General features: G+C 40.9%; 1 protein-coding gene across 1 annotated transcript in view; it reads right to left on the bottom strand.

Annotated features, from left to right (window-relative positions):
* Positions 1 to 26,162, bottom strand: part of LOC117522784 (serine/threonine-protein kinase 32C-like) — a 189,380-nt gene extending 163,218 nt beyond the window's left edge. Inside the window, exon 1 of the mRNA XM_034184171.1 lies at positions 26,015 to 26,162. Coding sequence (XP_034040062.1) covers positions 26,015 to 26,133 — 119 coding nt within the window. The 5' untranslated portion in view covers positions 26,134 to 26,162. The remainder of the gene's footprint in view (positions 1 to 26,014) is intronic.
* Between the last annotated feature and the right edge of the window lie 1,502 nt (positions 26,163 to 27,664).

Genomic DNA, 27,664 nt, shown 5'->3' with positions numbered 1-27,664 from the left:
TATCTTAACAATGAAAGTGTGTTACGAAATTTGTTCTTGTAGTCTATGATGACTTTTTCACCTTTTTTCAGCATCATTATATGCAAATATTGCCGTTTTGTGCTTGTCCCACACCCAGACTTTTGATCTTCAATGATAAAAATGAATGGTAAAGAAACGTTTTTTCTAATGTTTTAAAATATCTCTGAATAAAATATCAGTAATATAATCAAAACATAATTGGGGTATTCAATGTCATACAACTGTTGTGATTTTTTTAAACAAAATGTAGTTGTCCCACACTATTGCCGTAATTTCCACCACAACACTGTAATGTCCCTTTAAACAGTTTGTATGAAAGATTGTTTGGGTAGTTTCTATGGAGATAAACAGTGACATCAGAGCACATGTATATAGCGCCAAATCACAACAAACAGTTGCCCCAAGGCGCTTTATATTGTAAGGCAATGGTGTGGTGGAAATTACATTTACAAGGCCAATAGTGCCCATTGTTAAAGAATCACCCACATGCGCACGAGGGTTCAAGCTTGGCTGATGTAATCACACGTGATTCAAATCCATATAGTTTTTAAAAAAATAAAACTGTCGGTTTCTTTTCTAATAGACCTCGTGTATATACACACACACACGGACTGGGACATGCAGAAGGCAGCCACATGCACTCTCAATTGCGCGCGCGCACACACACACACACCCACCCAAGCAGGGACTGGGACACGCAGAAGGTAGCCATATGCAGACTCACACACACACACACACACACACACACACCAAATGCAGGACGAGGGAAGACAGGTGCAACACATACAGAAACTCGGCAAGCAGCAGGAAGGCAGACGGGAGTGCCCGGAGGAAACCCGTGGAGACACGAGCAGAACATGCAAACTCCATGCAGAAAGGATGTGAAGCGATCCCACAACCTTCTTGCCATGAGACATCAGTGCTAACCGCTAAGCTCCCATGCTGCCTAATCGCTGACTGCAGCAAAGAAATAACCACGTGCCATGAAGGGACAACACTGTGCAGGTTTTTATTCTCACCAAACAACTTAGCAGGTGGTCGTAATAATGAGTTCTTCAATGCAAAAAAAGTGGGGCTCATGAGTGAAATAAACTGGTAGTATTTGATTACAAAACCTGAAGAACATTCACAGTCACCTTTGTATCCTTATTCATTCCTGGTAAAGACAAGAGAAATAATTACAGAAGGTAGATTCACTGGAATTATCTGTATGCGTGTGACAGTTTGACCTGCAATGTACTTCTTAAGTAATCACTGAAGTCTGCAAAAGAGACACACGTTATTTGAGCTTTCTAGTCAGTGTATTTGTGATGGAACCTCAAGTTCAGTAACCAAAAATAAAAACTGAATCCATAGCAACACACCTTTTTGTGTCCACCCAGCATAGCAGGTAGGTACCTATAACTATCACATTTATTAATGGCGCTATAAATGACATTTTAAACAGGAATATAGCAATCAACATCTACATTCTATGTAATGATGTAGTAGCATAGTGTGTCCTGCACAGGGAATAAATAAAGTACGAGGTCTATTAGAAAAGTATCCGACCTTATTATTTTTTTCAAAAACCATATGGATTTGAATCACGTGTGATTACATCAGACATGCTTGAACCCACGTGGGCATGCGAGAGTTTTTTCACGCCTGTCGGTTACGTCATTCGCCTGTGGGCAGTCTTTGAGTGAGGAGTGGCCCACCCTCTCGTGGTTTTTTTCATTGTTTAGGAATGGCTCAGAGGCTGCTGCTTTGTTTGATCAAAATTTTTTCAAAACTGTAAGGCACAACTGAGTGGACACCATTCGATAAAACTTCCACATTTCAGGCTCTGTTGACCCAGGAAGTCGTCAGAGAACAGAGAACTTTCAGAAGAAGTCAGCATGAGGAGTTTATGCGGACATTCCATTGTTAACGGACATTTTGTAATGAAAGAACGTGCGGGCAGAGTCGCGGTCGCAACAGGAAAAACACCTCCGTTGGAAACCTTAACGGGCAAGTTGGAACATGCCCAAGCTGTTAAACAATTTCTCATTTACTCACTTGTTGAAAGCCATCAAAAGCCGCCTGAATTTTACAAATGGTTTTCAACACGGAGGTGTTATTCCTGTCGCGGCGCACACGGATTCATTGAGTCGTCACGGAAACGACTCGGCGAATTTGCGCGCACGTCTTTCATTAAAAAATGTCCTTAAACAGTGGAATGTCCGCATAAAGTCCTCATGCCGGCCTCTTTTGAATCTTCTCTGTTCTCTCACGACGTCCTGGGTGAATGAAGCCTTAAATTAGGATGTTTTCAGGTCGAAACACTTGTGAAAAAACTCACGCATGCGCACGAGGGTTCAAGCATGATTGGTGGAATCGCACGTCATTCAAATCCATATAGTTAAAAAAAATAAAAGAGTCGGTTTATTATCTAATAGACCATGTATGTGTGGGTGGTAATCTAAGCTTTTCTGTTGCTTGTTTTCATTGCTGCACACTATCTGCATGCTATGACACCTTAATGCATGGGCTAACCTGGACTACAGCCCCAGGGCCTCCACCATGGTGGGCCTCTTACAAATTATAATAATTAATAATTAGGGGTGTTGAAAAAAATCGATTTATCAGAATCACAATTCTTATCCTTAAAACGCTATATCCATCCAATATTAATGTGTTTTTCAAATTTAAACATTATGTATCACTCATATAAAACATCAAATATTCAATATCATATTATGATATATTAAGTTTGCATCAAATTTAACTTTAAATTAAATTGGCTCAAGTTGTGGTTCATACAATAGATAAACTACATTACAAATCACAACTCAAAAATCTACAGCCAATTCTGAACATACAAAATAATAAGTAGATCCAACACCTATTACATTTCAAAAGACTTGCATCCGTACAGCTTCGTGGAAAACTAATACCTTTATTCATAGATAGACACTGCCTTTTTCAAATATAAAACGACATGATCTTGGACACACTTTGCTTTCAAGGGATCATTTCTCACACCACCTTTCTAAGCACACTGTAGCACAATTAAGTACCTTGTGAAATCAGCAGCTTTATGTGCTGACTTAATTTAGAATCAAAAATTGTTTTAAACAAACTTTGATTTTTAATTGTATAGTGACCCCATGAATTGGAATCGAATTGTGATATACTGAAAGAATCACACCCGTATTAATCAAGATAATAATGACTGGAACACTTCTCTCTGTATTGAACACATCACGCCTCTCTGTTCTTTATCTTGGGATGTATTTGAGTGTATAGCCTATTTCTTATTTTCACTGAATTGTTTCATGGCAAAGCTGGTGAATTTCCTGAATGAAATAGCTTATTGAAGTGATGAAATGATACGCTACATCTCTGTGTTGTGTGCATCATCTTCTTCGTCTGACATTAAGTAAATGGCACAGAACCAAAGATTACCATGAGCTGACTGAAGTTATGCATCAACTGTGTAACATTCAAAAGTGTAGCCTTTATTCCCGTGTACAGTATGTGCTCACGTATATATACAGTGGCTTGCAAAAGTATTCATATCCATTGGTATTTCACACATTTTAATCTGTGTTTATGGCAAATACAAAAAGTAAATTAGGCATCTCAATATAAAATTTATAAATCATCTTTCTTAGATTTAAACTGAAAGCAAATCTCTACAACTTGATATAAATTAATTAAAAATATAAAAGTCAAGATGATGGGTTGCATAAGTAATCAGCCTCTTTGGTATAATACCTGTAAATAATCAGGTTATATCAGGTCTGGTTGACAGGTTTGGCTGGATGCAAATGCAGGATTCAGACATCAAGCTCTGTAAGTAAAAGCAGTTTACTGAAGCAGTAAACGGGGTCCGGTACACAGTAAGGCAGTCCAACAAGAGTAACAAAACCAAAAACATCAGGCAAAAGTGTGGTCGATACAGGCAGGTAGTCGTAACACACGTGAGGCAAGCAGGTCGAGAACACACAAAACAGAGATGGAGAGAAGGCACAAGGCGCATCAATCTGGCGAGGGAGTAAATGAGGAACTTATATACACCCAGGTGATGAGGTGCAGATTGAGAGCAGGTGTGCCTGGAATGCACCAGAATGAGGGTGTGGCCAGAGAGAGGGAAACACCCACCACCAAGAGCCAGCAAAGACAGACAAGAGAGAAAGGGACAGACAGACCCAAACATGAAAGACCCCAGCAAGAGAATAAACAAAGCAGAAAGTAACTGAAAAAACAAATCAAAGCAAAGAAATAAAAGCAAACCAAACTCAAATCATGACAGTTTAATTGCTGGTTTTCTTCAGACACGTCAGGGGATGGATACAGTTCTCAACAATTGAGTGACTGTGCAAGAAAGAGAGGAAATGATCGGCTTCTGTGGCTGTGACTAGAGAAATTGTGCATAGTGCATGTTTTGCATTTTGTATCCCCAGTTAAACAGCTTCATGATGAAGTGGTACAGGAGAGGGTTTTCTTTCACCAAAACATGAAATCTAGGCTTGCATCTCAGATGTACCTTCTGGCAAATTGTAGCTGAACTTTCAGGTCTTCTTTTTCCTAAAACCCTCCTCTGCACCACTTCATCATGAAGCTGGGGACAAAAAATGCAAAACATGCACTATGCACAATTTCTCCAATCACAGCCAAAAAAGCCTGTAACTTTGTCTGGGGTCTTGGTGGCTTTCCTCATTCTTCTCCATCTTGCACAGTCACTCAATTTTGAGAACTGTCTCCTTCACACAGATTTACCACAGAGTAGCATACTGTTTGTATTTCTTCATGCCTCATGTAAATAAAGTTCAAGACATATTTGGTGACTTGGAAATGTTTATGTATCCATCCCCTGAGTTGTATGAAGAAAACTGGCAATTAAACTGATTATTTCCAGGTATTATACCAAAGGGGCTGATTACTTATACAACCCATCATCTTGGCTTTTATATTTTTAATTAATTTATATCAAGTTGTAGAGATTTACTTTGAGTTTAAGGAAGATAATTTTACAAATTTTATACTGAGAAGGCTGATTTATTTTTGTATTTGAAATGCCATAAACAAATAAAAATGCATGAAATACCAAGGGATATGAATACTTTTTGCAAGCCACTGTATGTATATACCAGCCCAGTCACACTTTTGTCATGATGCCGTCACGAGATGTGGCACATTTTCATAACGCAATCAAGTTTAGTCCACTATTTGTAACCCTATCCCTAAACATAACCACCCCCCCCACCATCACAAATTAATATTGTGATACCATCACGAAAATGTGATACATTTCATGATGGTAAGATGAACTAATTGATTACATGACTTTTCATGAGCTATCACAAAATTCACAGACGAATTCACAGTCTTTGCCTTTGTTCCGTCCATGTCCACCTCCCGCTCCAACCATCTATGCACGGTCTTCCACCTCTCTCTTGATAATTTTCACCATATTAAACATGCAGCTCAACAGACCGAAACTTGCAGAAAATCTATGTCCGGGTACTTTCAGTGACTATATTACTGAGATTCTGATTGGCTGAAAGTTTGCTGTTGTAGAAAAAGTAACCAATGACACTGCATGTTTTGCTTGCAGTTTTGGCAGTGCTATTATGGTACCCATGCATATGAGGAAATGTTTAACTCGCATGGATGACCCCGCTGCACCAGTCCCCCAAAATTTTCTCAACAAATTTACATCGATTTCAGAAATGGTCCAGAACACAGAAAAAAGTCAGAAATCTGCAGAGAATTCTCATTCCTGAAAACCGCACATCTTGTTGAAGTCATTTTGAAGGTCAATCAATCAATCAATCAATTTTTTTATATAGCGCCAAATCACAACAAACAGTTGCCCCAAGGCGCTTTATATTGTAAGGCACGGCCATACAATAATTATGTAAAACCCCAACGGTCAAAACGACCCCCTGTGAGCAAGCACTTGGCTACAGTGGGAAGGAAAAACTCCCTTTTAACAGGAAGAAACCTCCAGCAGAACCAGGCTCAGGGAGGGGCAGTCTTCTGCTGGGACTGGTTGGGGCTGAGGGAGAGAACCAGGAAAAAGACATGCTGTGGAGGGGAGCAGAGATCGATCACTAATGATTAAATGCAGAGTGGTGCATACAGAGCAAAAAGAGAAAGAAACAGTGCATCATGGGAACCCCCCAGCAGTCCCCCAGCAGGGATGGTTCAGGGTCACCTGATCCAGCCCTAACTATAAGCTTTAGCAAAAAGGAAAGTTTTAAGCCTAATCTTAAAAGTAGAGAGGGTGTCTGTCTCCCTGATTTGAATTGGGAGCTGGTTCCACAGGAGAGGAGCCTGAAAGCTGAAGGCTCTGCCTCCCATTCTACTCTTACAAACCCTAGGAACTACAAGTAAGCCTGCAGTCTGAGAGCGAAGCGCTCTATTGGGGTGATATGGTACTACGAGGTCCCTAAGATAAGATGGGACCTGATTATTCAAACCTTATAAGTAAGAAGAAGAATTTTAAATTCTATTCTAGAATTAACAGGAAGCCAATGAAGAGAGGCCAATATGGGTGAGATATGCTCTCTCCTTCTAGTCCCCGTCAGTACTCTAGCTGCAGCATTTTGAATTAACTGAAGGCTTTTTAGGGAACTTTTAGGACAACCTGATAATAATGAATTACAATAGTCCAGCCTAGAGGAAATAAATGCATGAATTAGTTTTTCAGCATCACTCTGAGACAAGACCTTTCTGATTTTAGAGATATTGCGTAAATGCAAAAAAGCAGTCCTACATATTTGATTAATATGCGCTTTGAATGACATATCCTGATCAAAAATGACTCCAAGATTTCTCACAGTATTACTAGAGGTCAGGGTAATGCCATCCAGAGTAAGGATCTGGTTAGACATCATGTTTCTAAGATTTGTGGGGCCAAGTACAATAACTTCAGTTTTATCTGAGTTTAAAAGCAGGAAATTAGAGGTCATCCATGTCTTTATGTCTGTAAGACAGTCCTGCAGTTTAGCTAATTGGTGTGTGTCCTCTGGCTTCATGGATAGATAAAGCTGGGTATCATCTGCGTAACAATGAAAATTTAAGCAATACCGTCTAATAATACTGCCTAAGGGAAGCATATATAAAGTGAATAAAATTGGTCCTAGCACAGAACCTTGAGGAACTCCATAATTAACTTTAGTCTGTGAAGAAGATTCCCCATTTACATGAACAAATTGTAATCTATTAGACAAATATGATTCAAACCACTGCAGCGCAGTGCCTTTAATACCTATGGCATGCTCTAATCTCTGTAATAAAATTTTATGGTCAACAGTATCAAAAGCAGCACTGAGGTCTAACAGAACAAGCACAGAGATGAGTCCACTGTCCGAGGCCATAAGAAGATCATTTGTAACCTTCACTAATGCTGTTTCTGTACTATGATGAATTCTAAAACCTGACTGAAACTCTTCAAATAGACCATTCCTCTGCAGATGATCAGTTAGCTGTTTTACAACTACCCTTTCAAGAATTTTTGAGAGAAAAGGAAGGTTGGAGATTGGCCTATAATTAGCTAAGATAGCTGGGTCAAGTGATGGCTTTTTAAGTAATGGTTTACTGCCACCTTAAAAAGCCTGTGGTACATAGCCAACTAACAAAGATAGATTGATCATATCCAAGATCGAAGCATTAAACAATGGTAGGGCTTCCTTGAGCAGCCTGGTAGGAATGGGGTCTAATAAACATGTTGATGGTTTGGATGAAGTAACTAATGAAAATAACTCAGACAGAACAATCGGAGAGAAAGAGTCTAACCAAATACCGGCATCACTGAAAGCAGCCAAAGATAACGATACGTCTTTGGGATGGTTATGAGTAATTTTTTCTCTAATAGTTAAAATTTTGTTAGCAAAGAAAGTCATGAAGTCATTACTAGTTAAAGTTAATGGAATACTCAGCTCAATAGAGCTCTGACTCTTTGTCAGCCTGGCTACAGTGCTGAAAAGAAACCTGGGGTTGTTCTTATTTTCTTCAATTAGTGATGAGTAGAAAGATGTCCTAGCTTTACGGAGGGCTTTTTTTATAGAGCAACAGACTCTTTTTCCAGGCTAAGTGAAGATCTTCTAAATTAGTGAGACGCCATTTCCTCTCCCACTTACGGGTTATCTGCTTTAAGCTACGAGTTTGTGAGTTATACCACGGAGTCAGACACTTCTGATTTAAAGCTCTCTTTTTCAGAGGAGCTACAGCATCCAAAGTTGTCTTCAATGAGGATGTAAAACTATTGACGAGATACTCTATCTCCCTTACAGAGTTTAGGTAGCTACTCTGCACTGTGTTGTTATATGGCATTAGAGAACATAAAGAAGGAATCATATCCTTAAACCTAGTTACAGCGCTTTCTGAAAGACTTCTAGTGTAATGAAACTTATTCCCTACTGCTGGGTAGTCCATCAGAGTAAATGTAAATGTTATTAAGAAATGATCAGACAAAAGGGAGTTTTCAGGGAATACTGATAAGTCTTCTATTTCCATACCATAAGTCAGAACAAGATCTAAGATATGATTAAAGTGGTGGGTGGACTCATTTACTTTTTGAGCAAAGCCAATAGAGTCTAATAATAGATTAAATGCAGTGTTGAGGCTGTCATTCTCAGCATCTGTGTGGATGTTAAAATCGCCCACTATAATTATCTTATCTGAGCTAAGCACTAAGTCAGACAAAAGGTCTGAAAATTCACAGAGAAACTCACAGTAACGACCAGGTGGACGATAGATAATAACAAATAAAACTGGTTTTTGGGACTTCCAATTTGGATGGACAAGACTAAGAGACAAGCTTTCAAATGAATTAAAGCTCTGTCTGGGTTTTTGATTAATTAATAAGCTGGAATGGAAGATTGCTGCTAATCCTCCGCCCCGGCCCATGCTACGAGCATTCTGACAGTTAGTGTGACTCGGGGGTGTTGACTCATTTAAACTAACATATTCATCCTGCTGTAACCAGGTTTCTGTTAGGCAGAATAAATCAATATGTTGATCAATTATTATATCATTTACCAACAGGGACTTAGAAGAGAGAGACCTAATGTTTAATAGACCACATTTAACTGTTTTAGTCTGTGGTGCAGTTGAAGGTGCTATATTATTTTTTCTTTTTGAATTTTTATGCTTAAATAGATTTTTGCTGGTTATTGGTAGTCTGGGAGCAGGCACCGTCTCTACGGGGATGGGGTAATGAGGGGATGGCAGGGGGAGAGAAGCTGCAGAGAGGTGTGTAAGACTACAACTCTGCTTCCTGGTCCCAACCCTGGATAGTCACGGTTTGGAGGATTTAAGAAAATTGGCCAGATTTCTAGAAATGAGAGCTGCTCCATCCAAAGTGGGATGGATGCCGTCTCTCCTAACAAGACCAGGTTTTCCCCAGAAGCTTTGCCAATTATCTATGAAGCCCACCTCATTTTTTGGACACCACTCAGACAGCCAGCAATTCAAGGAGAACATGCGGCTAAACATGTCACTCCCGGTCCGATTGGGGAGGGGCCCAGAGAAAACTACAGAGTCCGACATTGTTTTTGCAAAGTTACACACCGATTTAATGTTAATTTTAGTGACCTCCGATTGGCGTAACCGGGTGTCATTACTGCCGACGTGAATTACAATCTTACCAAATTTACGCTTAGCCTTAGCCAGCAGTTTCAAATTTCCTTCAATGTCGCCTGCTCTGGCCCCCGGAAGACAATTGACTATGGTTGCTGGTGTCGCTAACTTCACATTTCTCAAAACAGAGTCGCCAATAACCAGAGTTTGATCCTCGGCGGGTGTGTCGTCGAGTGGGGAAAAACGGTTAGAAATGTGAACGGGTTGGCGGTGTACACGGGGCTTCTGTTTAGGGCTACGCTTCCTCCTCACAGTCACCCAGTCAGCCTGCTTTCCCGGCTGCTCGGGATCTGCCAGGGGGGAGCTAACGGCGGCTAAGCTACCTTGGTCCGCACCGACTACAGGGGCCTGGCTAGCTGTAGAATTTTCCACGGTGCGGAGCCGAGTCTCCAATTCGCCCAGCCTGGCCTCCAAAGCTACGAATAAGCTACACTTATTACAAGTACCGTTACTGCTAAAGGAGGCCGAGGAATAACTAAACATTTCACACCCAGAGCAGAAAAGTGCGGGAGAGACAGGAGAAGCCGCCATGCTAAATCGGCTAAGAGCTAGTAGCTACGCTAAGCTAGCGGATTCCTAAAAACACGCAAAGTGAATAATGTGTAAATAATTTAGAGGTGATTCAGCAGAAGTAGTGCTTTAGTTAAGGCACGTAAAGATTACACTGGGAAACAAATCGTAACCTAGATAACTAGATCAATCTAACTGCGCAGATTAAACAGCTAACAGATACAGAAAAACACCGCTGTGCTCCGGAACAGGAAGTGATACAATACCGCAGTGAGAGCCAACCACCAGTAGAGGCAAGCAAGAGGATTAAGCTGAAACAGCTGTGTGGTGGTCACAGGAATCAATGTAAAGATGAAATGTAAAGATAAAATGTGAGGCCCCTTATCACAGGCACCTACATCAGATTTGTTTTTGTAGACATTTGGGAAGAGTCACATGAGATTCTAATCTTATACTCCTGCAGTGCATTACGACAAGCTAAAAAGTAAGGACGTCAAGATGATCTGTGGTTCAAATTTACTTTAACTGAATACTGCTACAACCCCTGGCAAAAATTATGCTATCACTGGCCTCGGAGGATGTTCATTCAGTTGTTTAATTTTGTAGAAAAAAAGCAGATCACAGACATGACACAAAACTAAAGTCATTTCAAATGGCAACTTTCTGGCTTTAAGAAACACTATAAGAAATCAGGAAAAAAAATTGTGGCAGTCAGTAACGGTTACTTTTTTAGACCAAGCAGAGGGAAAAAAAAAATATGGAATCACTCAATTCTGAGGAAAAAATTATGGAATCATGAAAAACAAAAGAACGCTCCAAGACATCACTAGTATTTTGTTGCACCACCTCTGGCTTTTATAACAGCTTGCAGTCTCTGAGGCATGGACTTAATGAGTGACAAACAGTACTCTTCATCAATCTGGCTCCAACTTTCTCTGATTGCTGTTGCCAGATCAGCTTTGCAGGTTGGAGCCTTGCCATGGACCATTTTCTTCAACTTCCACCAAAGATTTTAAATTGGATTAAGATCTGGACTATTTGCAGGACATGACATTGATCCTATGTGTCTTTTTGCAAGGAATGTTTTCACAGTTTTTGCTCTATGGCAAGATGCATTATCATCTTGAAAAATGATTTCATCATCCCCAAACATCCTTTCAATTGATGGGATAAGAAAAGTGTCCAAAATATCAACGTAAACCTGTGCATTTACTGATGATGTAATGACAGCCATCTCCCCAGTGCCTTTACCTGACATGCAGCCCCATATCATCAATGACTGTGGAAATTTACATGTTCTCTTCAGGCAGTCATCTTTATAAATCTCATTGGAATGGCACCAAACAAAAGTTCCAGCATCATCACCTTGCCCAATGCAGATTTGAGATTCATCACTGAATATGACTTTCATCCAGTCACCCACAGTCCACGATTGCTTTTCCTTAGCCCATTGTAATCTTGTTTTTTTCTGTTTAGGTGTTAATGATGGCTTTCGTTTAGCTTTTCTGTAAGTAAATCCCATTTCCTTTAGGCGGTTTCTTACAGTTCAGTCACAGACGTTGACTCCAGTTTCCTCCCATTCGTTCCTCATTTGTTTTGTTGTGCATTTTCGATTTTTGAGACATATTGCTTTAAGTTTTCTGTCTTGACGCTTTGATGTCTTCCTTGGTCTACCAGTATGTTTGCCTTTAACAACCTTCCCATGTTGTTTGTATTTGGTCCAGAGTTTAGACACAGCTGACTGTGAACAACCAACATCTTTTGCAACATTGCGTGATGATTTACCCTCTTAAGAGTTTGATAATCCTCTCCTTTGTTTCAACTGACATCTCTCGTGTTGGAGCCATGATTCATGTCAGTCCACTAGGTGCAACAGCTGGTGTGATCACTCCTTTTTAGATGCAGACTAACGAGCAGATCTGATTTGATGCAGGTGTTAGTTTTGGGGATGAAAATTTACAGGGTGATTCCATAATTTATTCCTCAGAATTGAGTGATTCCATATTTTTTTCCCTCTGCTTGGTCTAAAAAAGTAACCGTTACTGACTGCCACAATTTTTTTCCTGATTTCTTATAGTGTTTCTTAAAGCCAGAAAGTTGCCATTTGAAATGACTTTAGTTTTGTGTCATGTCTGTGATCTGCTTTTTTTCTACAAAATTAAACAACTGAATGAACATCCTCCGAGGCCGGTGATTCCATAATTTTTGCCAGGGGTTGTACATGTCCAGAGCAATAAATATATACAGTATGCATCACCAATGCTCTTGGTGTCAAACCCCAACATGAGCTTCTATCAATGTCACATGCAAGCCTTTCTGTTTTTCTCTGTAAGTCTCAATGGAAGCTTCTCCACCATGGTGGCTACTTCTAGAGTTGGGATGACTAATGAAAAACATCAGTCAACTAGTCAGCGACTAAATTTCACATTGAACGAATTAAGCCAATTTCAAATCTTCATGGTGAAACTCAAATATGACATTTATTTTAACAAATATAATCACAAAATGACAAATGCAACAACAACAAAAAAAAACAGCATTAGCATGAAGACAATATCTGCATTCATTTACTAGGTATAGACAACCCATTTAAGCTGACTAATTCACCTGCCGAGGTTCACACACTTTCTTCACTGAGTGAAGGGGAGTGGTGTCAGGGTTAAATGTACTTAATAAATGGCTTTCGACTAGTCGACTAATAAAAAATAATTGACTAGTCAGATGTTTACTAGTAGTAGTCGACAATTATGACTAGTTGTCCCATCCCTAGTTTCTTCCAAGTATTCTCTCTGTGATCATTATTGTGTGCAATGTCAGCTTGATCCTCCACAGATTCATTTACCTGCACTTTTTCAATTGATGGAAAAGACTATCAAACACAGGTGCACTGTGATGCTCAAAGCACAGATCTTCCATCAATCTCATTTTGTGTGATTTTCATAATGAAAAATCAACAGAGTTTATCGGGTGGTGATTTATACTGTGCATCAAGGATGCTATATTTAAAACTCTGAGCAGCAGGAACCCACACACACTGTAAGGGCATGGACAAGACTGGGCTGCTGCAGTCACAATACTGTGAGAGGAAGGTTAGCTGGCTGGAAGGAGTACAAGGAACAGGCTGAAGTAATCAGGCCATAATGATAAATGAGTCAAGGGAGGCACGGAGGAGAGACGGAAATACAGGGACAGAGGAAGAGAACAGTTTGGAGCAAAACAGGAGAGGCATAGAGAGAAAGAAGAGGTTGTTGGCTAAACTTGGTCTGCAAAGTTTCATTGGCCTACATAAAGTTGATGATGGAGATAGACTGGCTGGAAGTGGTTACATGACTCAGTCACAAGACAAGAAAACTTGCTCCTCTGAGGATTTCTGCAACAATGACGTGAGCCAATGCTGTCTCACTCAATGGCCTTCAGCCGGTCACCCAATGACACATCACTTCCACTAGCCTGCTTTTAACTAGGTGCACTTTAAAGATCATGACCTACAAAAAAACTTCTGAAAAATAAAATGTTGGACAGTTTCCATAAAAAGTTATACAAAACCATATAACCCACAAACTGGATGCTACACCATCATCTCCTGCAGATGGACGGATGCCAGGATAACCCGCATAAGCCATAGCTGCACAATGCTATATTTGAAATAGATTCCTGCAATTTTAGAAATGAACCAGTATTTTTTCTGGTATGAAAATGATTTAAAGTGCCTCCCTCCATACAGGGAGGGCTCCTTATAAATGCTGACTTGAGTTGTCGAGGCCTATTTGTTCCGCTGTCTCACAAGGCCTCAATCCATTCAGGCCTGATTCCTAATGCAGGCTGAACAGGACACAGCACATCCATCGTCACCATTCATCATACTCGGTCAGTTTCGCCCACTTTCTTGTTCTACAGGGGAAAAAGGGGGGGGGGGGGGGTCGATGAAGAGCTGAATGAAAGCATCATCTACAGTTCAAGCAGATGACTCACCCAAGGTTTAGTTGCAAAACTTTTCAAATCCTTGAAGGTGATCTCTGGAGACCTTATTTAATGCTGTATGTTTGACAGCAGTCTGGCAACAGTTCTGACTTCTCTGATCTGTTTTGAGACGCACTGTAGCACCTTCCGCTTGGACACAATTCACTGTTGCTTCTCTTGCCCCTTATGGAAGATGGGTGTATGAGAGTGATATGTTGTTATGTAATGCCTCAGGCATAACCCTGCCATTATAATATTAATAAAGTATCATGTTGTTGCCCAGGGATCAAATTCACTGCGACAATCCAATGGCCCAGTCACACGGCGATTCCTGAATGAAGGGAAAAAAAATTAAAAAGTCACATTTCATTGAGAAAAGGTGGACGAAAGAGTTTTATCACCGAACAGCCTGCAAAGCAAGAGCGCAAAAGGGACGAAAGAGGAACTAAACAAAACCGAAGTTAATGTTGATCTCAATGCTTTAAATGAAATGCGCCTGGAGCCACAGCTGGAGCAGTGTGTGTCTGCATCTCTGAGTTTCAGGACTCGGCGCTGGGACTGAGCTCAAAGAGCCTGAGTCCTGGAGAAACCGCAAACAGAAGCTGTGGAGATCTGTGTGCACGCCGGTGGAACCACCTGCTCTGGTTCCTCATCCAGAACAAAGAGGGATCATCTCCATCCTCACTGTCTGATGACATGCTGCATGCTCTGTCTTACTACAATTAAAAAAAATGGTGGTGGATTGCTGTATCACTGTATTACATTCTTAAGCTATATACTATATTGATTTATTACAGAAAACTGTCAAAAGGGAAATAAATATAAGTGTAAAGATGACTGAATATATAAGAGCAGCAAACTGATCAGTCTGTCTGAACGTCGAACACTGACTCCCCATGTGCGGTTATTTCACGAGCTACAGCTGATCCACAACATGAATTCTGCCTTCCAGAACAGCTCTTTATATAATCTTTTGAATTATCTACCTGTTGCCACATGTACAGAAGGGCTGGATTGTCATCCCTACACTCATATTATTATATTTAATAAAAAATAATAAGCGCATGCAGGAGCTGCTACTGTCGCTGCATTCAAGTACCGTAGGAAATTACACAACTTTTTTGTTGTTTCAAAGTCAGCAGTTGCTTGTGGAAAAATAATTATAATAATTGTATCCATTCAAAAGATTACTTCTGGTCTATATAAGGTGCCTGAGCCCATTGAAGCTGACCCCCCACACAGATAAAAAAAAAAAAATCCAAGCAAACAGGCTGAGTTTGCACTGTAATTTCCGATGGTACATGAATGCGGTGTCAGCGCCAGCGCTCACAAACCGGCTTCTGCACTGTATGAAAACATTCAGCTGGTCGAACGCAGTTAAACTAATAGCTAAAGTTACAAAAACTAAGCAAACGATAAAAAAACATCAAGAACAACAGCAAAACGAAATACTGATGAATTGAGGTTTTTCGTTGCCCTTCCTTCAAATTTTTCAACAGTTTAAAAATCCCGATAAAGCACCAGTTGCAGGAACGAAGCTGTGCGAAAGTTTAAACGATGCCAATGAAAGTCAACGAAAGTCCAGATTTCTTATTTCATTTGGGCTTTGTTGCCCTTCTTTAAGTGCCGTGTGACTGGGCCATAAAACGATGTACACTGTCCATGCCTACAGATTTGAGTAGTGACCCTCACCCAAAAATCACTTAATATAAATGAAAGGGAAAGAAGAAATCAGCATCATCTCACGTGTCACAAATCCTGACAGGGATTTGTGTGAGAGCTAATTTTTCCTCTTTCAAAGTAATCCATTCAGCGTACTTCCACTCCTACACACCATATCGATGCAGCAAGGGAATGGTCACAGCAATTACTGTGGGCTGCAGGCGCGACTTCCACCCGGCTCAGCGCAGGCTTTACCCAGCTGATGGGACTCAGTGTGCGCTTTCACAGAGCCGTGCAAACTCAAATCTGAATTCAGAATGTCACTATGAAAACAAAACCTGCTTTTAGATAAGAGAGAATCCCAGCCTGGCTGTTGGTAGGAAGAGAACCTCATGAATCCTCTTACTGTGCACATCTCTTTACCGACAAAACAAATCAATGCCAAATACTTTCTTGGTACTTCCGTGTGCTCTCCTCCTCTCGACTTTCTTCCATCTCTGTGATTGCAGGAATCATTACCTTCTCTGACAGCTGTTTGTTGTGTTTGCCTGTATTCTCTCTGACTGTCTCCTTCAGCCCCCCAACACTGTATCAGTAAAAACCACAGCTATAAAGCTGCGTCAAAACTGTCAGGAATGGAGAGTTGCTTTTAGTTTTTTTGCTTTTGTTAACAGGTAGTTTCCAAAAACCCTCAGGTGCTCCACTGCACATTTATTAATAATACTCTAAAGTGGCTCAACACCAAACACCAGCAATACAAATGGTCTGTCCAGACAGAATCAGTGAGAACAGCATACACACCGTGTACCAATTAGGTTTGGAGCTGTTCTGCAGTAAGAGTGACAGGAAGGATGAAGCAGGTTTTTCATCAGGCTCATCTCATTACCAGCCCGAATGAGACGCCACCTCAACCAGCAGCCAAATGAAGCTGACAGTGTATGTGATACATACACGTGTAATAACAAACCATTCTGTCATGCACATATGCTCAAGAAAAGTTGGCATAAATTTGGGCAGAAGTAACTATCTGAGGCTCCATAAATTGATTTCCTTCTCATTGTGTTCTCTCTGCAGCTTCAAAAATATGTTTGCTGGAATTATGCTATTTTTGAGTGAACGTTCGACCTAAACAAACTTTAGTTCATTAAGATGGCCTTCAGAATTAATCATGTATGAATGCAATGACATTATAATAGAATAGAATCAATCCAAACAGTTATGTTCAGCTAGTTTAGATCTCCAATTGTTGATATTCTAGATTATTATAGATATCTATTCTCTCAGGTGTCAATACTACCATGAACCTGCCCAGGTTCAACATCTGTGTGTGCAGTACAAATAGACCTGTAAAGTAGCAGCTGTGCACAGACAGCATCAAATAACTGTTTATATTAGCTGTCTCTCAGGTCACACACTGTATTCAGTGTGATGGAAAGAGCAACCAGCTGGAGGGATGTTTGCTCGTTCTCTGTGCTTTGATGCTGTGTCCGCCATACACATTTGACATGTTTCCGATGTTTTCAGGACACTTAATCAAATGAACTCTGAGCTTGATGGAATATCTGGATAAAAAGATTTATGACCAGTTTGCAACTGCAAAGATGACTAGCATGACACCAGGAGTAGCATGCATGGACTGTACTTGCAAGTTGAAATGGCTAAGGCATTCTGATAGTAGGCTAAATATGCCAAAAAGGGCTGGGTGGATGCACAAGTGCATAAACAATATTACATTTGAGGAAAGGCCCATCACGTTCCAGCTAACCCACAAATGGGTGAAGAGGTGGAGATACGAACACGCCACCAAGTTTAAATTACGTAACTTAGAGCTAACACATTAACCTCTTGGTTCAGTTTTTTATTTTTATTTTTTTTTTTATTTAAGGAACTGGCTATGATTTTCATAATGTTTGCTTGGGTGCAGGTATTGAAAAATTCAGACATCTTATTTCCTCAGTAATTGCAGATTAACTGGATCTAATGTCATTAAGTTTCCAATGACTGCTAAAAGTGCTAACCTCGCTAACATATCCCATTAAATAACACAAAAGATTACCTCAAAGGAATGAACAGACAAGATTCTCCACAAGAACTAGCAGCCACTGCTAGCAGCCAGGCTCTGATAACAGTGCTCCAAAGCCCTTTAACACCGGCCTTGCATGCAGTTGCACTGTGATGCATATGGAGTATGCTGGAAAATTGCGCAGCTTTTGGCACAGTTTGCATGTGGTTGTGTTCGAGTCTTGCTTTCAGTTGCTTACTGCCACGTATGTATTCCTCGCGCTATTATTCTGCCACTCCTGTGGAAATGCGCTCCATTCTCAAAATGTTACATGAACGGCAGTCATGTTACACACGGGGAGAGAGGTAGGGGGAGAGAGAGAAACACCTTGCGCACGAGGGGAGAGTGCTACAGACTGACACAATGGATTTTATACATTGGAAAAAGTCGAAAGACATTATTTCCAGGAGTTAATGGACTTTATTAACATGTCACAATCGTGAGAGAACTGAAGGAGGTGAAAGTGCCTGAAGTGACCGCTGGCAACCACGTGCACATTTCATGCATGAGAAATGGACGGTGGACATGTCCCCTCACTGGCCAACCATCCAGGAGGAGTTAACATGGACGTGGAAATGTCATCTCGCTGGTGATTTGTCCATGAGCAGGAGTTAATGGACTTTATTTAACTTGCTGCAATCGTAAGAGAACTGGAGGAGGTGAAAAAAACCAAAGCAAAACAAAGCGGAGAGTATGTGGTGGTCGCACGTGGTCCCCCGTGAGAAGTGGACGGTGTACATGTCCTCCTGTTTGCGATTTGTCTGTGAGCAGGAGTTAATGGACTTTACTTAACTTGCCGCAATTGTGAGAGAACTGGAGGAGATGAAACAAAAGTGAAGCAAAGCAAAGCTGCAACTGGCGGTCGTGCACGCAATTTGCCTTGAGAAGTGAACAGTGGACATGGAAATGTCTTCCTGCCTGAGATCTGTCCGTGAGGACTGAACGTGAACATGTCATCTGAATGTGGAAGCTTGGCTTACCTCTTCTTCCGTCGTTTTGAAGCTTCACTGCCAGCAAAGTCCAGCGGGATGAATAAAATCTATCAATCCAGGTTTGTACTGATAAAAGGATTTGTCGCCCTGGCGTATAGAATTGCGGAGGCTTAGTGTACAGTAGCACAGTGTTGTGTAGATTTACAAACAGTTGCAGTGTGTTGTGTAGACTTGCTTAAAAACGGCATACTTTCTGCGTCCAGTGCTCTACGCTGAAAAAATTAAACGTTTAATTTCTTGCATCCTCCTCGTGTAGCCCTCAGCACACTGCTGTGTAGGGAGAAAAAACCGGCATACAGCTGCTTAAACTCAGGGTAGAGCTGCTTAAATCAGTGTAGAAGGTACGCCGCAATACACAATTCTACGTTGGCCGTGGTGTGATGGGGCTTAAAGCCTCATTTCCACCAAGCGGTCTGGATCGGTATGGCAAGGCATGGTATGGGTCAAAATAGTTCTGTTTCATTTGGCTTATGTTTCTTCAACCAACAGTACCTTTTATCTGGTAAGCTGAGCATATAGACGTCAACATGCACATCACTGAGAGTGTGTACACTGCTGCGTGGCCTTGCCCCTCCACACAGAGTCCACACAGTATAATTTAATATTTTTTAATTTTATTTTATTTTGTCTTGAAGTATTAATGGGATTTATTTCACCATGATTAAAATTCTGAAGAGATGTTGATGGGAAACTATGAGCTCGTGCAGAAATTATATCAACAGATGGCTCTAAAATCACAAAATGTGCAAAGTGCCAACCATGAGACTGTCAAAAAGACAAAGAAGATACAGTAGTGTTCAAAATAATAGTAGTACCGTGTCACTAAAAGATTAATCCAGGTGTTGAGTATATTTCTTACTGTTACATGGGAAACAAGGTACCAGTACATTCAGTAGATTCCACAAATCCAGACCAACATTCATGATATGCACACTCTGAAGGCTATGAGATTGGGCTATTAGTAAACAAGTAGAAAAGGGGGTTGTTCCACAATAATAGTAGTGTGGCTATTCAGTTAGTGAGTTCGTCAATTTTGTGGAAAAAACAGGTGTGAACAGCAGGTGTCCCCTATTTAGGATGAAGCCAGCACCTTTTGAACATGCTTTTCTCTTTGAAAACCTGAGGAAAATGGGAAGTTCAAGACATAGTTCAGAAGAACAGTGTAGTTTGATTAAAAAGTTGATGGAGAGGGGAAAACTTATACCAGGTGCAAAAAATTATAGGCTTGTTCATCTACAACGATCTCCAATGCTTAAAATGGACAAAAAAAACAGAGACAGCGTGGAAGAAAACAACCATGAAAATGGATAGAAGAATAACCAGAATGGCAAAGGCTCACCCATTGATCAGCTCCAGGATGATCAAAGACGTCTGGAGTTACACCTGTAAGTGCTGTGACAGTTAGAAGACACCTGTGTGAAGCTAATTTAAATAAAACACGTGCAGAATAGGTTACAATTTGCCAAAGAACACATCAACTGGCCTAAAGAGAAATGGAGGAATATTTTGTGGACTGATGAGAGTAAAATTGTTCTTTTTGGGTCCAAGGGCTGCAGGCAGTTTGTGAGATGACCCCCAAACTCTGAATTCAAGCCACAGTTCACAGTGAAGACAGTGAATCATGGTGGTGCAAGCATCATGATATGGGCATGTTTCTCCTACTATGGTGTTGGGCCTATATATCACATACCAGGTATCATGGATCAGTTTGGATATGTCAAAATAGTTGAAGAGGTCATGTTGCCTTATGCTGAAGAGGACATGCCCTTGAAATGGGTGTTTCAACAAGACAATGACCCCAAGCACACTAGTAAATGAGCAAAATCTTGGTTCCAAACCAACAAAATTAATGCCTCGCAGATGTGAAGAAATCATGAAAAACTGTGGTTATACAACTAAATACTAGTTTAATGATTCACAGGATTGCTAAAAAAGCAGTTTGAACATAATAGTTTTGAGTTTGTAGCGTCAACAGCAGATGCTACTATTATTGTGAACACCCCCTTTTCTACTTTTTTTTTTTTTTTACTAATAGCCCAGTTTCATAGCCTTAAGAGTGTGCATATCATGAATGCTTGGTCTCGTTGGATTTGTGAGAATCTACTGGTACCTTGTTTCCCATGTAACAATAAGAAATATACTCAAAACCTGGATTAATTTTTTTAGTCACATAGCACTACTATTATTCTGAACACTACTGTATTTAGTCTTTGTCAAGAGATGATTTAACTCTGTCTGGTAGTGTCCTGGTTCCCAATATGGGGTCCAGTCCCCTGCCAGGAATGATGGCGGTGGCATAGTTTGGGGGTCTTGTGGCTAAGGGGTTAAGGCGTGTCCACATGCCACAGAATGTGGTTTGCAGTGTCTCCAGGTTTGGATCCCAGCTTGGGAGACCTTTGCTGCATGTCATTCCCCATCTTTCTCTCTCAGTACCGCTATAATAAAGGCTGAAAAATGTCCAAAGCTCATATTTACTGGATGAACCAAAAGATAATAATAATAATAATAATAATACTTAAATAAGCAAATTTTTGTTCACTTTATTCTTTGGGGTTGCACACATGGGTTTGGGGGGTGGGGGTTGCAGCCATTGAAGCAGGGTACAAGTAGGGTGTGTGTGTGTGTGAGTGTGTGGGGGGGGGGGGGGGGGCGCTTAAAGTAAAAATGGATGGAGAAAATAACCTCAGCTATGATAAAGTTGTCAAAAGTAACAATCCTGGTGTCGCAGACTGAACGGGCCCCCCTAAAAATTGGTCTGCCCTGCCTCCACTGTGCATGCCATGTCATTTCAGAGCTCTGTCGCTCGTCTAAGACAGAGTCTCTTCACCCAAAGCGATTAAATGGATTAATGGGATTTTTAACCATCAGAAGACAAGATAAAACCTCTTAAATTATCCTAAAGTCAGCTTTAAGCAGAAACGAGGCTGTTTTAAGCAGACACGAGGCAATATTTGGTGACGCTTTGAAATGACGGACACGCAGTGAATGCATCAGCTAGCAGCCCGTGTAGCTGTGGCGCTCTGATCTCTTCCTCCATCTTTCATGATGAAATAATGCTGAATTTATGTGGAAATGATTGCTGTACAAAAGCTTCCGATATCTGTCGCTGAGACAGATAATGGAGTGCAGCTTTAAGAAAAAACGAGGTGATAATCGGTGAACCGCGGCTGACGACGCATGCGCAGTGAAGGGAGCGTGGATCGTTCGGTCTACCACCGGTGTTCAAAGGCTTTGGTATTTCTGAAACCTATGAGATATTGTATCATCTTTGTATGCTATCTTTTGAAATCGTCAGGCTTTTGTTTAAGCAGCTGTGTGAAATCAACAGAGGAAGCAGAAGGATGCGATATGGAACATCTCCATTCCATAAATAGCTGCAATGATACAATTTGTTGTCCTTGTCACTAAGAAAAGAAGAGAGCAGAGCAGCTCAGCACATGGAAAAGTAGAACACAGAAGGCTTTGGCAGCCACACACTCCTGCAGGGACTCATAGTACAAAAATACACAGTCCTACTACTGTATGCTCATTAAAATGCCCTCACTTTATCCTAGTACACAGGCTTTTTCAGCAGACAAATGCATTTATCAGGTTAAGCTTGAATCATTTGCAAGTTAATTTGGAAATTAGCCATGAGCTTCTTGTAATAAGAAGGTATTGGATGATATCTATACATTAATAATCTATCATGGTACAGTTGTGCTCAAACGTTTACATACCGAAGAATTTTTGCTTTTTTGGCCATTTTTAAGAGAATATGAATGACAACACAAAAACTTTTTTTTCACTCATGGTTAGTGGTTGGGTGAAGCCATTTATTGTCAAACAACTGTTTCCTCTTTTTAAATCACCAGTCATCCATCTTCATGATGAAGTGGTATAGAGGAGGATTTTCTTAAAAAGAAGACCTGAAAGTTTAGCTATAAATTGCCAGAAGGTACATCTGAGATGCAAGCCTGGATTTGATCTGTTTTGGTGAAAGAAAATCCTTCTCTATCTCTACTCCACTATGAAGCTAAGAGTAGTGATGCAAAATGCAAAGCTTGCACTGTGCACAATTTCTCCAATCACAGCCACATAAGCCCATAACTTCTCCTGGGTTGTTTGGGTGTCTTGGTGGCTTTCCTCACTCTTCTCCTTCTTGCACAGTCACTCAGTTTTTGAGAACTGTCTACTCCATGCAGATAGAATAGAATAGAATAGAATAGAATAGAATAATTCTTTATTGTCCACCGATGTGGAAAATGGTCTTTGGCTCACCAGCACAAAAAAGACAACACTAAAATACAAACAGTCATACAAACACACGAATACAACAACGATACATAAAATACATAGAAGTACAGGAAGAAGTAGAATAAGACCTACAACCCCTGGCAAAAATTATGGAATCACCGGCCTCGGAGGATGTTCATTCAGTTGTTTAATTTTGTAGAAAAAAAGCAGATCACAGACATGACACAAAACTAAAGTCATTTCAAATGGCAACTTTCTGGCTTTAAGAAACACTATAAGAAATCAAGAAAAAAATATTATGGCAGTCAGTAACGGTTACTTTTTTTTAGACCAAGCAGAGGAAAAAAATATGGAATCACTCAATTCTGAGGAAAAAATTATGCAATCACCCTGTAAATTTTCATCCTCAAAGCTAACACCTGCATCAAATCAGATCTGCTCGTTGACATTGACCCTGTGCCATGACATTGACCCTACATGTCTTCTTGCAAGGAATGTTTTCACAGTTTTTGCTCTATGGCAAGATGCATTATCATCTTGAAAAATGATTTCATCATCCCCAAACATCGTTTCAATTGTCCAAAATATCAATGTAAACTTGTGCATTTATTGATGATGTAATGACAGCCATCTCCCCAGTGCCTTTACCTGACATGCAACCCCATATCATCAATGACTGTGGAAATTTACATGTTCTCTTCAGGCAGTCATCTTTATAAATCTCATTGGAACGGCACCAAACAAAAGATCCAGCATCATCACCTTGCCCAATGCAGATTCGAGATTCATCACTGAATATGACTTTCATCCAGTCATCCACAGTCCACGATTGCTTTTCCTTAGCCCATTGTAACCTTGTTTTTTTTTCTGTTTAGGTGTTAATGATGGCTTTCGTTTAGCTTTTCTGTAAGTAAATCCCATTTCCATTAGGCGGTTTCTTACAGTTCGGTCATAGACGTTGACTCCAGTTTCCTCCCATTTGTTCCTCATTTGTTTTGTTGTGCATTTTTCAATTTTTGAGACATATTGCTTTACGTTTTCTGTCTTGACGCTTTGATGTCTTCCTTGGTCTACCAGTATGTTTGCCTTTAACAACCTTCTCATGTTGTTTGTATTTGGTCCAGAGTTTAGACACAGCTGACTGTGAACAACCAACATCTTTACTCTCTTTTAAGAGTTTGATAATCCTCTCCTTTGTTTCAATTGACATATCTCGTGTTGGAGCCATGATTCATGTCAGTCCACTTGGTGCAACAGCTCTCCAAGGTGTGTTCACTCCTTTTTAGATGCAGACTAACGAGCAGATCTGATATGATGCAGGTGTTAGTTTTGGGGATGAAAATTTACAGGGTGATTCCATAATTTTTTCCTCAGAATTGAGTGATTCCATATTTTTTTTCCTCTGCTTGGTCTAAAAAAGTAACCGTTACTGACTGCCATAATATTTTTTTCTTGATTTCTTATAGTGTTTCTTAAAGCCAGATAGTTGCCATTTGAAATTACTTTAGTTTTGTGTCATGTCTGTGATCTGCTTTTTTTCTACAAAATTAAACAACTGAATGAACATCCTCCGAGGCCGGTGATTCCATAATTTTTGCCAGGGGTTGTAGTAAGATAAATAAAACATAAAGAAAGATCTAATAAAATCAAATAAAACAGAAGTAAAGCAGTTCAGGTTTTTTATTTTTTATTTTTTTGTGGAGTGGTTACTTTTTTGAGTTCATTATGGTGACGGCATTTGGTATAAAAGATTTTTTAAAAGAACCTTTGGCCAGAGAAGCTCTGTAGCACCTCCCAGACTTCAAGAGCTCAAACTGACAGGACAGAGGATGAGAGCTGTCTGCTAGGACTCTCTGAGCTTTCCTCCTCATCCTGTCAGTGTAAATGTGGGCCAGAGGCTTCTGGGGTTTTCCCACAATTTTCCCCACCATTTTTACAATTCTATTTAATTTGTCCTTACATTTTACAACTCAAGATTTACCATAAAGTGCCATGCTGCTTGTATTTCTTTGTAAGTAATGTAAATAAAGTCCAAGACATATTCAGTGGCAGGTTTACCATCAGAGAGCCTCGTCTACAACCACCACAAAAGATTCCAAGCTGTCATTGATGTTAAAGGGGGCAACACACAGTATTAAGAACAGGTGAATGTAAAATTTTGATCAGGGTCATTTGGGTAGTTTTTGTTGTCATTATGATTTCAAAAGAGGAAACACAGTTGTTTGACAATAAATGGCTTCACCCAACCACTAACAATGAGTGAAAAAAGTTTTTGTGTTGTCATTCATATTCTCTTAAAAATGACCAAAAAAAGCAAAAATTCTGCCAGGGTATGTAAACGTTTGAGCACAACTGTATGCGAGAATAAAAAAAACTCTGGTGGCAATAAATCAGAAGATAGGCAAGTGCAATATCATTTCACCAATTACAGAGGAGTAAGTGCTTTGTCTAATATGGCGTGAATGCTGTGCCAGGTCCCCAATTACATTTAGAGATGTGTCCCACTTGGAGATGAGCGGTGAGTAATGAAAGCAGCTTCTATTCACCCACATATCAGACTCAAGGGAAGAGTAAGGTCACTTTAAACCAAAGCAATTACCAAATGCATGTGGAATGAGCTTAGAGTCTAAATTAATATCCTAAAATATCTCTCTAGAGTAAATTCTTCATAACTTAATTGCTCTTTTGTGGAAGAATTTTCAGTATATTCAGGTAACCCAAACTAAACACTTTTTTTTTTTAAATCGCTGAATGCCAAATGTGGAAAAAAAAATACATGCAACAGGCAAATGATTATATCAACAAACACTGGCTGAGTTTGAAGGCTGCAGGCATTGAGTGAGCATGCTATTTGAGACAGAGAAGGTCTCTTGATAAATACACAAAAAGCACAGACAGATAAAGCAGACACAGGCGGTGCCGACAACATTTAAAGTGAAAAATATGGGATAGTCACCAGAGGTTTACTAAAAAAACATGTTCAATTTCTTGAAGGATCTCAAGCTCTCTAAAGACATTTCGGACCTCATCTCGCTCTATACACTGCTGTTTGTTCATGTACTTCATGGCATACATCTTCTCGGTGTCCCTCTTTTGCACAATGCATACCTGCAGCAAGAGAGAACACAAAGAGAAATAAAGTGTCACATTTAGTATAAAATAAGATATTTTCAAGAAAAAATAATCTGCATTGTTTACACTTTATACATCATTAATTTTCTAAACCCGGTTATTCCAATTAAGGGTCACGGGGGGCTGGAGCCTATCTTAGAGGTAATTGGGTGGAAGCGGGATACGCCCTGGACAGGCCACCAGCCCACTGGAGAAACTAATGAAATTCTGAAGAGGGTTTTTTTTAATGCTAAACACAACTTGACAGAGTGGGGAAACTAGCAGAAGATTCCATCCATCCATCCATCCATTTTCTTCTGCTTCATCTGGAGTCACGCAAAGCCGCCCAGACCTCCCTATCCACACATACCTCCCCCAGCTCCTCCGGGGGAACCCCGAGGCGTTCCCAAGCCAGCTGAGAGAATATTCCCTCCAGCGTGTCCTGGGTCTTCCCCGGGGCCTCCTCCCGATGGGAAGTGCCCGGAACACCTCTCCCGCGAGGCATCCAGGGGGCATCCGGAAAAGATGTCCGAGCCACCTCAGCTGGCTCCTTTCGATGTGGAGGAGCAGCGGCTCGACTCCGATATCCTCCCAAGTGACCGAGCTCCTCACCCTATCTCTAAGGGAGCACCGAGCCACCCTGTGGAGGGCACTCATCTTGGCCGCTTGTACTCGTGATCTTGATCTTTCGGTCATGAGCCAAATCTCATGACCATAGGTGAGGGTTGGAATGTAGATCGATCAGTAAATCGAGAGCTTTGCCCCCCTGCTCAGCTCTCTCTTCACCACAGCGGTCCGATACAGCGACCGCATCACTGCAGACGCTGCACTGATCTGTCTATTGATCTCACGCTCCAGCCATCCCTCACTCGTGAATAAGACCCTGAGATACTTAAACTCCTCCACTTGAGGCAAGGACACCCCACCGACCTGAAGAGGGGAAGGCACCTTTTTCTGATTGAGAACTATGGCCTCGGATTTGCAGGTGCTGATTTTCATCCCAGACGCTTCACACTCGGCTGCAAACTGCCCCAGTGAACGCTGAAGGTCCTGATTTGATGAAGCCAACAGAACCACATTGTCCACAAACAGCAGAGATGAGATTCTGTGGTTCCCAAACCAGACCCCCTCTACACCCTGGCTGCGCCTAAAAATTCTATCCATGAAGATAATGAACAGAACCGGTGACAAAGGAAAGCCCTGGCGGAGGCCAACATGCACTGGAAACAGGTTTGACTTACTACCGGCAATGTGAACCAAGCTCCTGCTGCGGTCGTACAGGGTCCGGATAGCCCTTTGCAAAGGACCCCGGACCCCGTACTCCCGGAGCACCGCCCACAGGGTGCCTTGAGGGACACGACTGAACGCTTTCTCCAGATCCATAAAGCACATGTGGACTGGTTGGGCGAACTCCCATGAACCCTCGAGCACCCGATGGAGGGTGTAGAGCTGGCCCAGTGTGCCGCGACCAGGATGAAAACCACACTGCTCCTCC

The sequence above is a fragment of the Thalassophryne amazonica genome, chromosome 13, assembly GCF_902500255.1.
Source record: "Thalassophryne amazonica chromosome 13, fThaAma1.1, whole genome shotgun sequence".
In the NCBI taxonomy this organism is placed as follows: Eukaryota; Metazoa; Chordata; class Actinopteri; order Batrachoidiformes; family Batrachoididae; genus Thalassophryne; species Thalassophryne amazonica.
Note: the sequence above shows the minus strand (reverse complement) of the source record. Positions and strands in the feature narration are given on the sequence as shown.